Here is a 13,933-nt window from a genome sequence, read left to right as displayed (position 1 = left end):
TTCTTTAACAGGATGTTGCCCCCCCCCCCATAGTACAGACATTAACTCTGATGGTGAAAGAATATGGAGCAGTCTGAACAAGAAAACTGGCTGCAACAATGAGAGAATGTCAGTGCAAATGTTTAATGACTGAAAAAAATGGAAAATGGCAAGGCAGGTCATAAGAAGGAAGAGAGCGAGAGCATGTGGAAAAGGACAGTAAAGAAAGAAAACTGTTATAGAAAAGAGGTGCTTAGCCATGTATGTTGGATAAGACATAACAAATTAGACAAGTTAAGACTTGTCAAAATATTTTCTTTGGTAAGGATTTTGCTGGGTTACTTTCTCGTATGGATCACATCAATCTCTTTTCCTCTGAGCAAGTCATTTAGACATTTACCTACAAATAATAATTGGGTAGTTCACTAAACGTTCAAATATTTTTTTATTCAGACAAAAATGGCCATAAAAGATACAGTAATATGTTAAACTGCAAAAATCTTCAAATCATTCGTAAAAACATGGATACCATTAAAATAGGTTATATGTAAACAAGTTCAGTTACTGAAAAAGGACTAACAGATTAACTCAATAAAATCACCCTAACCTGGACAAAAGTTAGACCAAGGTATGGTAAACTGGCAAACAAAACATGTCACAGTCTCCTTCTTTGTTTAATTGAATGCTGTATAAATTCAGCACGGCAGACAGATATGAATTGAGGGTAGCGATTAAAGAACATAGCTTGTCTGCTTCAAAATTGGTAGGCAGATCTCGAAACGAAAATAAAAGGAAATTACGATCACTTAACACATTGTCCAAGACTTCATAATCGAGAAAGAAAGCATACAAATCTGTAATCGCTTTTGAGGCTCAACCCGGCTCGATTCCTCTAATCGAAAAAAAACAAATACACCAGGGAATTCTGCAGAGATGGGAGCAAATAGATAAGGTTAATTTACATCACATCCTTAATTTACCTTACAAAGCTGTGCTTTTTAAATGCTTTGCCAAGAATGGTGAGGCTGGTTACATTACCAGGTGTTATGGTATACTATGTAAATGTTGTGCTATGCAGATTTGTAGAGCGCACTATCACCCGAGAGGTGGTCTATTAGGGAGTTCCACTCTGTATCCATGCAAGCTTGAAAGCTGAAACCTGTTAGATGGTTTGACTTGCATTGTTCTAAAACACACAGCAGCCCTCTAAATGCATTAGAAACAGTACCTACGGGTATTAAACATATTCACTGCTGTTGAAGAGGCCCCTCACAAAGGGAAAGAAGGACAGTTAACTATTTATGATTCAATGTAAGTAATGATATTGGACTTCTGCGAGTCAGTGCTTTGGTTACATACTGTTAATCTTCATCCTAGTAAATCCTCTTCTTCATTGTCATAATGTAATAATGGTGAGGGATGTCCAGGAAACGAGCAACTCAGACAGCCATTTAAAGTCAACATTCTTTAGATATTACCTCAGGGGCACATTTTAATTATCTTTCATCTGAAGATGTGTTTGTAATTCCTTTTCAGTACCGCAGTGTTCAAAAACATAGAAAACACACGAACAATGGAAGGAACCTAGTCACAGTCATTATGGTGTGAGACATGCCAAGTAGTGTAGTGTTTAACCTATCCTGCTCAGCCACCTGCTCACTAATCCAGTCCTCATGAAATTTGTGGTGATTGTTTCAATACACCAGTCATGAAAATAAGCTAAGGACTGATAACTGAGTAACTCGATTGCCACCTAAAAGTGTCACCATAAGTATGTATTTTAGGAGCACTGTGTCTCATACTTGTAGGACAGCAATTTTGTGATTCTGAGGCAAAGCATCATGATGCCATCAGGCCAAACCTAACACCGACAGGGTCCAAAGTACTTTAGCAGCTGTAAATTCTTGCATCATCCATTAGTATCAAAACCCAAGGGAGTGTACAGAAGACCTAGATGGGAGTCCAGTCAGGAAATAGAAACTATGCCAAGATCACATAAATTCTGGGAGCCAGCTAATGACAAGTGTGATAATAGCTAAAGGCAGTAAACTAAACTTGAGACAACAACACCTCTCAAACACAGATACAGCATAACACAAATGCTGCAGAATAATTGGAAAACAAAACAACCATTCGCACTGCAGTGGGTCCTGCGTTTGCTCAAGTTAGAGCTATTAACGTTGTAAATTCCTAACTGGATTTTTCTTGCCACTTATATTGAAAATGAAAAGTAAAACAGTTGACGTAAGCAAGCTGATTCAAAGTGCCATGGCCGCCATGAGCATGAGCGTGAAGGGGAGACACAAAAGAAAAAAAGTTCACTCAGTCAAATGTATCGGCAATCATGCAATTATTCTTGTAATAGGGTCGATGCCCAAGGCGGTAACCAAACCTCCCAAGGAAGGACAAACGTAAAGCATTTACCAATGAAAACAAAGGATTTTTTTTAAAGGCAAGCCCACAAACCATTTATAGTAATCTGCGTGCGGTGGGCGTGATTAAAAGCTCACAGATAGATTACAACAGGTAGAGCGCTTTTGCGTTCGACCTAAAAAATGATGGATACAACTGTGGAATCCTTGACCAGAGGTGAGTGTACATCAAACCAACAATTCAGGTAGGATCAAATACTACAGCAAAGCAACATAGCTTAAAGTGAAATTGACATTGATCTGAGACAGCATGAGTTGTACTTTTCCTCCACCAAAAAAAAAAGAAATGTGTACTTTGATCCCGACATTCTTCAACCCATGATACATTTATTTAACCAACTAGCACAATTTAGGCATGCCAGACAGTAACTGTGAAATGACTAGTTTACTTCGACAGTCAAGTAGGCAGCAGGTATTATTGGCAGTTTGTAAATGAAGCTAATTGAGTGGTAAGAACTCTTTGGTGCTTATCTCAACAGATTAGTAAATGGCTAAAAGGTTCCAGACTGCAGAGCTTCTGAAGAGTGAAAGCTCCGGAGAGACAGCCTGCGTACAGATTGCTGTAGTGCCTCCTGCCTGCAACTGACTCTTCGTTCAGGACTGAAGAAGTGTGAGTGCTCACGATCAGGCCAACCACTGAGATTTTGCAAGCATCCCCCCTATTGGAGTAGTTAAGACTGGTTACTGGCTTATCTGGCCCTGTGGGACTCGCTAAGGATGCTGTGGTGCAAAGACACTTTTGACTACTTTGCTGAGAGTCTGAGTGGACTCCTGAGTTGAGGCCTACTTGTAAGCATTTGCTGAATGTGACCACCAGTGAATGGGAAATCTGTTGACTGGACTAAGGCTTTCCGCAAGCAGAACCAGTTCTTTGTGGCTTTTAATAAACCTTACAAGTGTCCCCCTGTTTCCAAAGCAGGCATTGCAAGGTGGATTGTCCAATGCATACACACTTACTGTTTCCGAAGGTAAACGTGTACTCAGTGCATCCCCACTGGAATACGCTACATTTAAAAGGAAGCTGCCATGGCTTTCCTGGGAAATATTCCATTAGCTGAAATCAGCAAAGCAGCATCTTGGTCATCACCACGCACCTTTACAGAGCAATACCTGTGTGGACATACTAAGTCATCAATAGGCTATTGTTGGCCAGACAGTGTTAAGGATGTTATTCCAAACATCTGAATCATCTGCCTGCTAGCCACGGCAAGAGGAAACTGCTTTACCCTTGAAGCAAATCATGTATTTTTACAGTCACATTCTACGAAAGGAAAATGTAACCATCAGTTTGTAGCCTGTAGTACTGTAGAGAGACATGCCCACCCTACTCTGGCAGCTGGCAGAGAATGCATATGTTTTTATTAAGTACACATTATTTTGTTTCAATGCACAGGGCACATCATATTAGCCTTACTTTACACTCAAATTCCACCTTCCACCCACTGAGTGAAAATACAATCTAGGTTGGAGTCAGTGCCCATGCCCATTATAGACTAAGGGAGGAGACTCCCCAGAAGCCTCTTGGAAGAAAAACAAATTGTAATGTCTAAGGTTAACACTAGATGGCTGAAGTATGCAAATCCTGTAAATCTACAGCACTGCACGCTACAAACGGATGCTTAAAGGGTAAGTAACGTTTATTTTTACCAAAGACTTATGGTATAACCAAATCAGTTAGCAAAGTAAGAACAATGCTGGGAACTTCACATAGCAAGTCTGAAGAGACTGACGTATATGACAAATTTGGCAATGCCTCAGTCTTCAGTGGTACTGAGAGGCACAGTGTTACCACACATGTTTAGCTGAAGTACTGTCTCCATTTTTCCTTCTCTCATTTCTTCCTCTTTTCACCCTTCACACCCTCTTCTCGTCATTCCTCAATCTCCCTTAGATGAATTTATCTCCGAGGAAGGTCTCCTTCAGATTAACACAGTCAGTCTCCACTTCTGAGCCTTATTAACGTTATCTAATCATTTTCTTCAGGAAAACAAGTCACATAGCACTAATTCCAAACACTGTATACTACCACTTACACATACACAATGTAGCCTTGGAGTGTTGTGGCCATTTTATTGCAACAAAGTCATAGTCTACTTAAAATACAGTGATTTATTTTTTCTTCTGACCATTTGTAACCTGTTTTGATGCTGCATTAAACTTGTGTAAAATTTCAATACAAATTTCTGAAAGAAAACAATGTTGTTTTTTGTAATTGTTTTACACCTGTCTTATCTGTCTTATCATATTGTATTTTATATTTTTATTTCATAGCTTTTACTGTTTACACTTCAATTTGTTCTGCAGTGCTTAGTTGCCCTCCCAAAATGATATATCACTTATTTCCAGCAAGAACAAGTTTACTGTGATTTATAGACCTGTTTTAATTCATGCTTTTACACTTTAATTATAATACCAATGATATTTGCTTTATAGGTAACCACTTTGACCCAAGTCACAGAAGTAACTATGTTTCTAGCTGAATTATCTACAAGTCTAATTTCTCAGCCTAGTTTATGGAGAACTGAGCTCTGCCAAATGTCGCTGCAGCTTTTGTGTCTTTGTGAGATCAGCTTAAACATATCAGGAGACTGTTCATCTCTAATTCAAAGAATAGAAAAACATGCTGATGTTCTGAATCAGGTGAGTGTGTGTAAGATATATTTTCGGTAACACCTGTATAGTTTTTTGTACTGTGTGACACTTCCATTTTTAGATGTTATACCAAATTCCTTCTCGAGCATTTAGGAACAGTTTTACTGGCTGGCCCAAAACCTTATGTTCCCAGTGCAGACAGTAATGTAGGCGACTAAGCAGCAGTCTCGTCATCTTTCGAGGTATGAAGTCACATTTGTAGGTTGCACCTTGTTATTTCACATTGTTTTCTGAGAAATGGCATGAGTTCACCTTTATTACTACTACTTGCATCACTAATTGTGGTGTTTGCCATGGAAGTTAATTAAATGCAATGTTATTTTGAAAACAACAATTTGCTCATTCTGACTGTCCCACCCTTCTCACTTTAAGAGCCAGGTTCTAGACTTGGCTGCTTTTGTTTCTCCTTTCATATAAACATTGCTGGATTCTCATTTAGTGGGTCCTATTGTTGCCATCTGCCACTGCAGAGACAAATCCTTCATCTAATGGAACGGCTTGAAAGCAATACATATTCTTTAGTGAAGTTAATTTTTAATTCCTGTAGCTTTCAGGTGAGCAGCCTTCTGATTACCCACTACTCTTGATATTTCAAACCCTCTCACCACTCTCTATGATTCAGCAGAGTCCAAGGTGCCCGTATTTTCTGCAAAGTGCCTGTCTGTCAAGGCTAGTAGATAATTCGCTGTTACCGCATTCCTCAATTCCCAGTCTTCAAGTAACCAGCCTTTAATTTGTTTTTCATCAAGACGCAAACATGGACAATAAGGGGGAAAGGTCTCAGATACCCCAACTGTGAGGCATCAGAAAACAGATCAATTTAGAGAAGGAGTAATGGGCATTTGAATAGAAGGAAACCTGCTTCTTCTGTTGATGTGAGTTCTTCCATAGGTCTTCCAGCCCTACTCCTCAGTCCTAATGGATTGTAATGGGCAAGTATGAAAGCTGCATGTCTGTTGTGGTTTTCATCCTTGACTCTATTAAGGCCGTACACTTAACTCAAAGTTGACTGAGTCAACTGCAATAATGGAGACCTCAGTCTGCAAATGCCTGTGATCTCGAGGTGAGGTATACTCGCACCAGTACCACCTCGTCATCACCCTAGTTTACTGAAAGTGTTGCAGATCACTCCAGTGGGTCCACCCAGCTTTTATCAGGCACAAAGAGGGTTGCTATTCCCTCAAAATTCAGCATAACATGTGAGCAAGATATAAACCCAGCACGGGCTTCTGTTAAAGATTTATCTGTGCTTAAACAATGATCATTGTCAATAATTTCAGTTTATTCTTTGTCAAAATGATTGATAATCATACCTAAAAGGCAGCATAACATAAGTCTCTATATGAATCAACTTCTTTTTTTGGGAGAATCCTTAAACCATCCTGGCCATGAAACAGTAGCTCTTAACACCCTTCCACACTGTCCCTTACTCTACATTTCCATGCAGCAAACTTTTAAAGCCTTGTCATTCCAGACCACAAACTGCTTGTTACCCCACATAAGTAGTGTAGCCAGTAGTTAAACCTGTGCTGCTTACTAAACAAGAAGTGTCTGTTAGAAGGAGCAGGAAACAGGAGAGTTCCTTCCTGCGGTGCCAAGGGTTTTGCTCAAAAACAAAAAGCTATCACACATCTTCAGTAACCCTAATCTTCTTTTGCAAGTTATCCCTTCATGATACCATCATGTATCAGGAAGAGCAAAGCCAGAATATACACGTGTGGCTGTAGTTACACATTCTGTGCATAATCCTGCCATCTGGTGTTGGCTTGTATGTGTGCAAGTTGTTTTTCATTGAAGAAAGATTTTCAGGTCACGAAGTATTGTGATTCCTTCTCTTGCTGGTAATGTACATGGTCATCGACTCCACTGTTAGATTGCTTTCTTCCTTCGTATGTTTCAGACGTGTGCTCTGGTTCGACACCGTCATGGTGCACTCTTCTTGGTTTACTCGATCCCTATCCTCCGTCAATAATGTTATCGATCGCATTCCTATTTCCCTTCTGGTTGGTTTGACGACTTCTGAATCGTCTGGGTGGTTTTCTATTGACCTCAGGCCCATGTGGGCCTTTGCCATTCAGGGCCTTCTGTCCTCAGACGCATGTACCCCACCATGTTCACAAAGTGATGAAACGGATGCCTTTCCGTTACCGTCCTCGCTGTCATGCGTAATACCCTAAAACAGATTGCCATGCAGTCTGCAACCTGCGTTTCTCCCTCGAGCATAACAGGGCTGATTGTGATGCTTGCTGCCCCTTTCAATTAGAAGAAAACACTATGTGACCATCTGGCTGGATGACAAAAAATGTCATGGAGGAGCGAAACTGACTCACCAGACCTTTTCAGCAAAGAGTACATCGAGGGGGACCACCATGCACAAGCGTCAACTGCGGACGAAGGGACGTTCTCCCCGGACGACAGCTCTGGCCGGGAAATCCAAGATCGTCCACCAGCGCAACCAGCCGCGAGTACAGTAACTCTCACCTCACCACCGGTCTCATGCATAGCAACCCTTCCCAAGGGGTCGAACAGCTACTCTGGAGCACCAGAGACAAGACTGCCAGGCCAACAATGCCTTCGAGCCATGGACGGCACCCAGCAACATGTTCAGTGTAATTCCCAGCCCAATGCCGAAGAAACTTGAGGCCTGCTGATTCAGTACTAGCTGCTACCGCTCCGGAGTTGAGCTGACCTTCGGAGCGGACAACTTCGGTTTCGAAACATAAACCGACGTCCGAGCCAACACCATTGGCGCCAGGCATCAAGTTCAACCATGGATCAGGAACTGTCAAACTGGTTTTTCGCAAACTGCAAGAAGAGATTGATACCTGCGAGAGACTCCTTATGATCCATCCACATAAAGGCTGGATAATCACCCACCCTCCTGGATCTTCTGCTCAACTATTTAAACTGCAAGTCTCCTTTGAAGAAGCCTTGGACTTGCCCCCTTCACCAAAGCAGAGCAAAAGAATGGATAAATCTACAAGCCCTTTGCATGTCACTATTCCTCCACCACTACCTCCTTCACAACACTGACCCTCACCTCCCACTTCTCTAGCTGACCCTGCACATGCGCACCTCAAGGGTCACCACATGTGCATCTCTAGGGCCAAAGGGATACCTTTGACATCCCACCACAAGATGATCCCTCGGATACTTATGATACTGACCTGCCAGTGGATAAAGATCCTGACCTGCACACTGATACAGATCCTGCACCCTGCAAAATCCTGCCCTGCAGATGATTCCACTTCCTTCCTCTGCCTCATTGGTAGGGCTGCCTCCTTTCATGAGGTGGATCTTCATACTGAGAAATTAGAAGAAGAGTTTCTTTTTGAGATCCTCAGTACCTCCCCATGCTTAAATGTATGCTTCATCACACCCTGGGTATCTTCTACGACCCAGTACAAGCCAGAGCAGTCATACCAAGGGTGGATTAAAAAATATAAGACTTCTCCAATTAACCCGCTCTACATCTGGGGTCAGCTTTTTACCTGACTCCCTAGTAGTATCTACTGCTAGTAAAAGGGCCAACTCTCAGAGCACTGGTAATGCCTCTCCACCCAATAGCAATAGTAAAAGAATACATTTTGCAAGTAATAGGGCAGCTGCGTAGTTGGCTAATTATTGGCGGATTGACAATTCCATTTGGCTGCTATCTCGATACGACTGTGCCCACTGGGACGAAATGGAGGAACTCCCTCAATATCATCCAGAGAAACACAAAAAAAGAGGCTATGAGATTGTCTCGAAGGGAAGCTGATCTCGATCACCACCATCAACTGTAACCTAGATGCTGTGGATACTGCTGCTAGGGGGTTAACTCTAGTATCCTTCTATGCAGACATCCATGGCTCCTGTTTGAAACTGGAAGTCCAGCAAAATTTGCTCAGTCTGCCTTTCGATGAGGAACATCCTTTTGGACTGCAGCGTGATACTTTATTAGAGCAGATTAAGAAGGACACAAATTGCAAAAGCAATGGTTGCACTTCAAACCCCTACCCATTGTGGCTACTTTTGCCTCTCATCCCACCTTGGAGACCCCAAGCCCACCTCCCCTGAAACCTCCACAGTATACCAATGGCTGCCTGACCAAAACACCCTTCCCAGAGACTATTTTCGAGTGTCCTACAAGAGGGAACAACGCAAAAGATAGAGGTAAAGATGGATCCCCCAAAGTGTCTGTCACCACCAGTAAGCTTTGACTTACCTCTCATTACCCTGTTCACATAATACCAGTCGAGGGTCACCTCCAAGGGTTCTTTCCTGTTCGGCGGAACATCACCTCTGACTAGTGGGTATTGGATATTATCCAACATAGTTATTGTCTTGAGCTCATTTCCACACCTCCCAGCTTTCCACCTTGCAAACGCAAACTCTCCCCACAACACCAAAGTTAGTCAGGGAAGAAATCCAACCGCTCCTCCAAAAACGATCCATAAAACCCATCTCTCACCATCAACAGGGTACGAGAGTTTAATCGCTATACTTCCTCGTCTCTAAAAACGACTGCCCCCCTCAGCTCAATTTTGAATCTCAGGCCCCTTAACGAATACACTGTCTCAAAACACTTCCATGTGCTCACTCTTCAGGATGCCATCTTGCTACTGCAGCAAGGAAACTTCATGGCTGCAGTCAACATCATGGATACTTGTTTCCACATTACAATCCATCCAGCACATTGCCAATACCTCAAATTTGTAATGAGTTAACAACATTACCAGTTCATAGTGATTCCTTTCGGAGTCACTACTGCACCCAGGATCTTTACCAAGTGCCTTGCAATAGTGGCCACTCACATGCGCAGACAGGGTATTCACGTCTTTCTCTGCCTGGACAACAGATTTATCAAGAATACCACTCGTCTAAAACATCACGCACACACTAAGGTCACCATCAACCTACTTCAAGATCAAGGCTTTACCATCAACGCTGCAAAATCCCACCTCAAACCCCTTCAGGTCCAGCCTTAACTAGGGGTAATTCTCAATTCAGAGATGGGCATAGCCTACCTAGATGCTGTCAGGATACTATCCTTTCATGCACTCAATCCTATATTTCAACCAAGTCAACAGGTTACACTCAGGATAGTTATGAGCTTCTCAGCATGATCGCCTCATGCTTTGCTGTAATACATCATGCCAGGTTAAACATGTGTCCATTTCAGGAGTGCTTAGCGCACCAATGGTCAAGTGGAGTGTCAGTGGTAAGCTCTAGTGTTGGTTGTCCATTAAACTTGCACCTTTCTGCAGTGGTTAAACACCAACAACTTGTTACAGGGATGACCATTCCTAGACCCAGTTCCGCAGAGGACCCTAACAGCAGATGCTTCCTTTATGGGATGTAGCGCACATTCACCGAATGACTGTCCAAGACATGTGGAAATCCTGTCAACTGGGTCTCCTCATAAATTATCTAGAGCAGCTAGCTGTTAACTTTCCATTGAAAGCTTTCCTTCCTCACTTAATTGGCAATGTAGTTCTCATCAAAACTGAAAATGTGACAGTCATGTTTTATCTTCAGAAACAAGGGGGCAGCAGATCCTCTCAGCTCTCACACCTAGCGCACAATATTTGCAGATGGGCTCTTCAAAACAAATCTATCTTTAGTGGAGTACTTGCTGGGTCTGGACCACAATTTTGCCCACCTGCTCAGCAGCTTGCGGCAACAAGTCCATGAGTGCGAACTCCATCTGCAAGTCCTCCACCACTACTTCCAGTGTTTGGGACTACTGGGGATAGACCTTTTCACCACAGCAGAAAATGCTAAATCCCCAAACTTTATCTCCAGCTTACCACAGCTCAGGGGCAATGCACTATGAATGAGTTGGTCAGGGGTGTTTGCTTATGCTTTTCCTCCTCTCCTGCTGCTTCCGATTGTGGTTTGGAAACTGCGCCAGACATCTCTCTTCCTGGTGGCTCCCACATAGGCATGACAACCATGGTTTACCACCCTCCCGAACTCTCAGTGGTTCCCCACGAGACTCCCCAACAGGCACGACTTTCTCACGCAGAACCATGGAGAAATCACACACCCAGATTTCTCACCCTTGCGATTCAGCTCCTGAAGTCATAGAATTTGGATGTTTTAATCTCCCAAAGATTACCTGGACATTCCCAAAGAGGTGTGCGGGCCTACTACTTGAGCTTTTTACGCTGTTAAATGGGAAAGATTTGTCTACTGTTATTGTTCCAAACATATTGCTCCCTTAGCGCCAAAGTACTAGATATTCTCTGCTACCTGTTTCACTTACCAACTGCTGGTTTAGCTTTCACATACAAAAGACTGGGCCTACCGGCTGTAGCTGCTTTTCTTCAGAACAGCCAGTGTTTCCATTATCAGAATTCTGATCATTAGGGCCATCATGGAGGGTCTTAAGAGTCATTCCTCCTTGGGTCCCGCCACCACATGGAATCTTAACACTCTATTGACAAGACTGTGTCCTCAGTTCGAATTCCTAGACTCATGCCCCTTCCATTTTCTATCCTGGAAGGTAACATTTCTAGTCGCCATCACTTCAGCGGGTCAGTGAGCTTCAGGCACTAACTCTGGAAGAAACTTTTATGCCCGATACAAAGCGATAGTGTTGTCCTCTCCACCAGCACTCTGTTTCTCCCAAAGGTGGTTTCACAGTTCCACCTCCGTCAGTCTATTGAACGTCTTCTTTTTTTACCCTCAACCCAACTCAGTTGCGGAAGGGGCCCTCTATAAATTAATGTTAAATGAGAGCTCATGTATCATATTGACAGAACTAAATCTTTTACAGGAACACAACAGCTTTTTGTTGCATTCTCCAAGCCCCATATAGAGAAAGCCATTTCTAAATCAGGCATTGCTAGATGGACTCTTGAATGCTTCCAGACATGCTATGCTAAACCTAAAAGGACCTTGACTATCCCTCCTAGAGCCCATTACACTCTACGGCCTTTCTTGGGAACATTCCTATTGCTGATATTTGTAATGCAGCTACATGGGCCTCACCAGAAACCTTTACAAAACATTATGGTGTTAATTTACTGGCTCACCAGCAAGCCAGTGTTGGGCAGGCAGTTCTACGTAAAGGTTTTCAAACCACTGCAACTTCCCCAGCCTAGCCACCGCTGTTTTGGGAGGACTGGTTAACAGTTAGTGCACAGCATGTGTATCTACATCCACACGTGCTTAGAACAGAAAATTTTACTTACCATTAGGCATCTATTTGTGGCATTTAGTGCTGTAAATTCACATGCGTGTTCATGTTTGCCATTGCGTGTGAGGTCCGTGAGCATTTGTATTGAGTGCACAGTGGAGGCTACTGGACACCATATGTGCTAGCCCTTCATTATGTTATATGGCTTTGTGTAATAGCTGCCCAAGTCCATGCTGGACTGTGTAGCCTGCACATTTTTCTGTCCCTCTTGCTCCCAAAGTAGTTGTCCTTGTGGGTGGTAGCAGTGGCCTCTGTTCTCATTGATATAGCCGTAGTGCTAGGGGCTGACCCACCCTTCCTGCCATGATCTAGACCTCTTAAGACTTGTGATTATTTTTTTGGAGCTAATAGATATTTTTCTGGGCCATCTTATGTCAGCCCATGAGGGAAGACTGTGTGCCAGGACCCCACCATTCACTAGAAATGCACTGCCCATTCCCTTCAAAGAAGGTTCCCTCATATTTGAAACGTGTAGTCACTGTCAGGGCTGACCGTAAGTATCCGGTCTTTAGATAGGTACTTGGTTCTATGATCTCTTATCATCCAAGGTTGGAGCTGCACACCTATGTAGCTTAGCAGAAGGGCGTTCCAGGGGTAGATTCTTGAGGACTACTGCCTTCCTTTCCAGGAAAGGAATAAGCCTGCACAAACATCCTTTTGGAAGTGCTTCTGTAACAGACCTGTGATAGGAAACCCTTACCTACCTCTAAAGAGGACACATGATTTCATCTTTCACAAGGGACAGCCTGTCTGCCATCCTGCTGGTGATGATGGCCTGCGAGAGAATGTTCTTGACTGTGTTGCTCCTTGACATTGGGCTAACTCAGCCAGCTTTTCAGAAAGTCATCTGATATCATAATGTTTGTGACATATACTGTGAGTGAGCCCACTAGTTCCTGACCCTCAACCTTACCCTTGACCTCACCCTGACCTCCTGCTGTGGAAGCATGCATGTGCACTCTAGTTTCCTCTAGAAGACCTGATGATTATTTTTTGACATCACCACATACCCTGGAAATACTAAAGGTAGCTGGAGGAATTCATCCCCAGTCCAGAACTGTTGACTGCATCTTGCTGTGCTAACAGTTCAAGAGATTTCCACATTTGAACCTCCTAGTCCCACCCTTGCCTAGTGCATTGCCCCCTCTTTGGCTTTGCACAACTGCTGGTGGTTGTTGGTGCCCCTGACCTGTTCTCACTCTCTCCACTAAATTTTGAGACAACGTCCGGTAACGCAAGAGAGCCAGGCTCATGAAATTTTGTACTACTGGAATGGGTATTTCGAGGACTGGCACCAGATACAGCTATTTCCCCAAGTGGACCCTCCCATATGTAGTAGGACTCCCGTGGGCTGTGCTCATTTGCTGATGGCACCAGACATCCTTTGTTACCCTTCTTTAGCTAAAGCAATTCTTGTCTGAAGAAGGTCCAGAGGGACACTTCATTCTTTGGGCAGAGGGCTGCTGGTAGTCCAGATTGTTTGGCTGCCCTTTCTTGGGAGGTGGTCAACACCTATTTGAATTGTAGGACCAGCACCTAAAACTAAAATCACAGCAGAATAAAGTAGAAATTACATTCCCCTTTGCAGAGGTTCAACTTAGGCTCTTGTGCTTGTAACTGTGGCACCAGTTTTGACTTTAACCTCCTCCTGAACTGTGCTCATTATGGATACCAAAAATGAGAC

The 13,933-nt window shown here is 43.2% G+C and overlaps 1 protein-coding gene across 1 annotated transcript in view; it reads left to right on the top strand.

Annotated features, from left to right (window-relative positions):
* The window catches only part of FOCAD (focadhesin), a 1,081,710-nt gene that overhangs the window by 204,175 nt on the left and 863,602 nt on the right, over positions 1-13,933 (top strand). Inside the window, exon 8 of the mRNA XM_069239095.1 lies at positions 4,845-5,051. Coding sequence (XP_069095196.1) covers positions 4,845-5,051 — 207 coding nt within the window. The remainder of the gene's footprint in view (positions 1-4,844; positions 5,052-13,933) is intronic.

Source organism: Pleurodeles waltl, chromosome 1_2 (genome assembly GCF_031143425.1).
Source record: "Pleurodeles waltl isolate 20211129_DDA chromosome 1_2, aPleWal1.hap1.20221129, whole genome shotgun sequence".
Lineage (NCBI taxonomy): Eukaryota > Metazoa > Chordata > Amphibia > Caudata > Salamandridae > Pleurodeles > Pleurodeles waltl.
The sequence above is the reverse complement of the archived record's forward strand: the minus strand, read 5'-3'. Positions and strand labels throughout refer to the sequence as shown.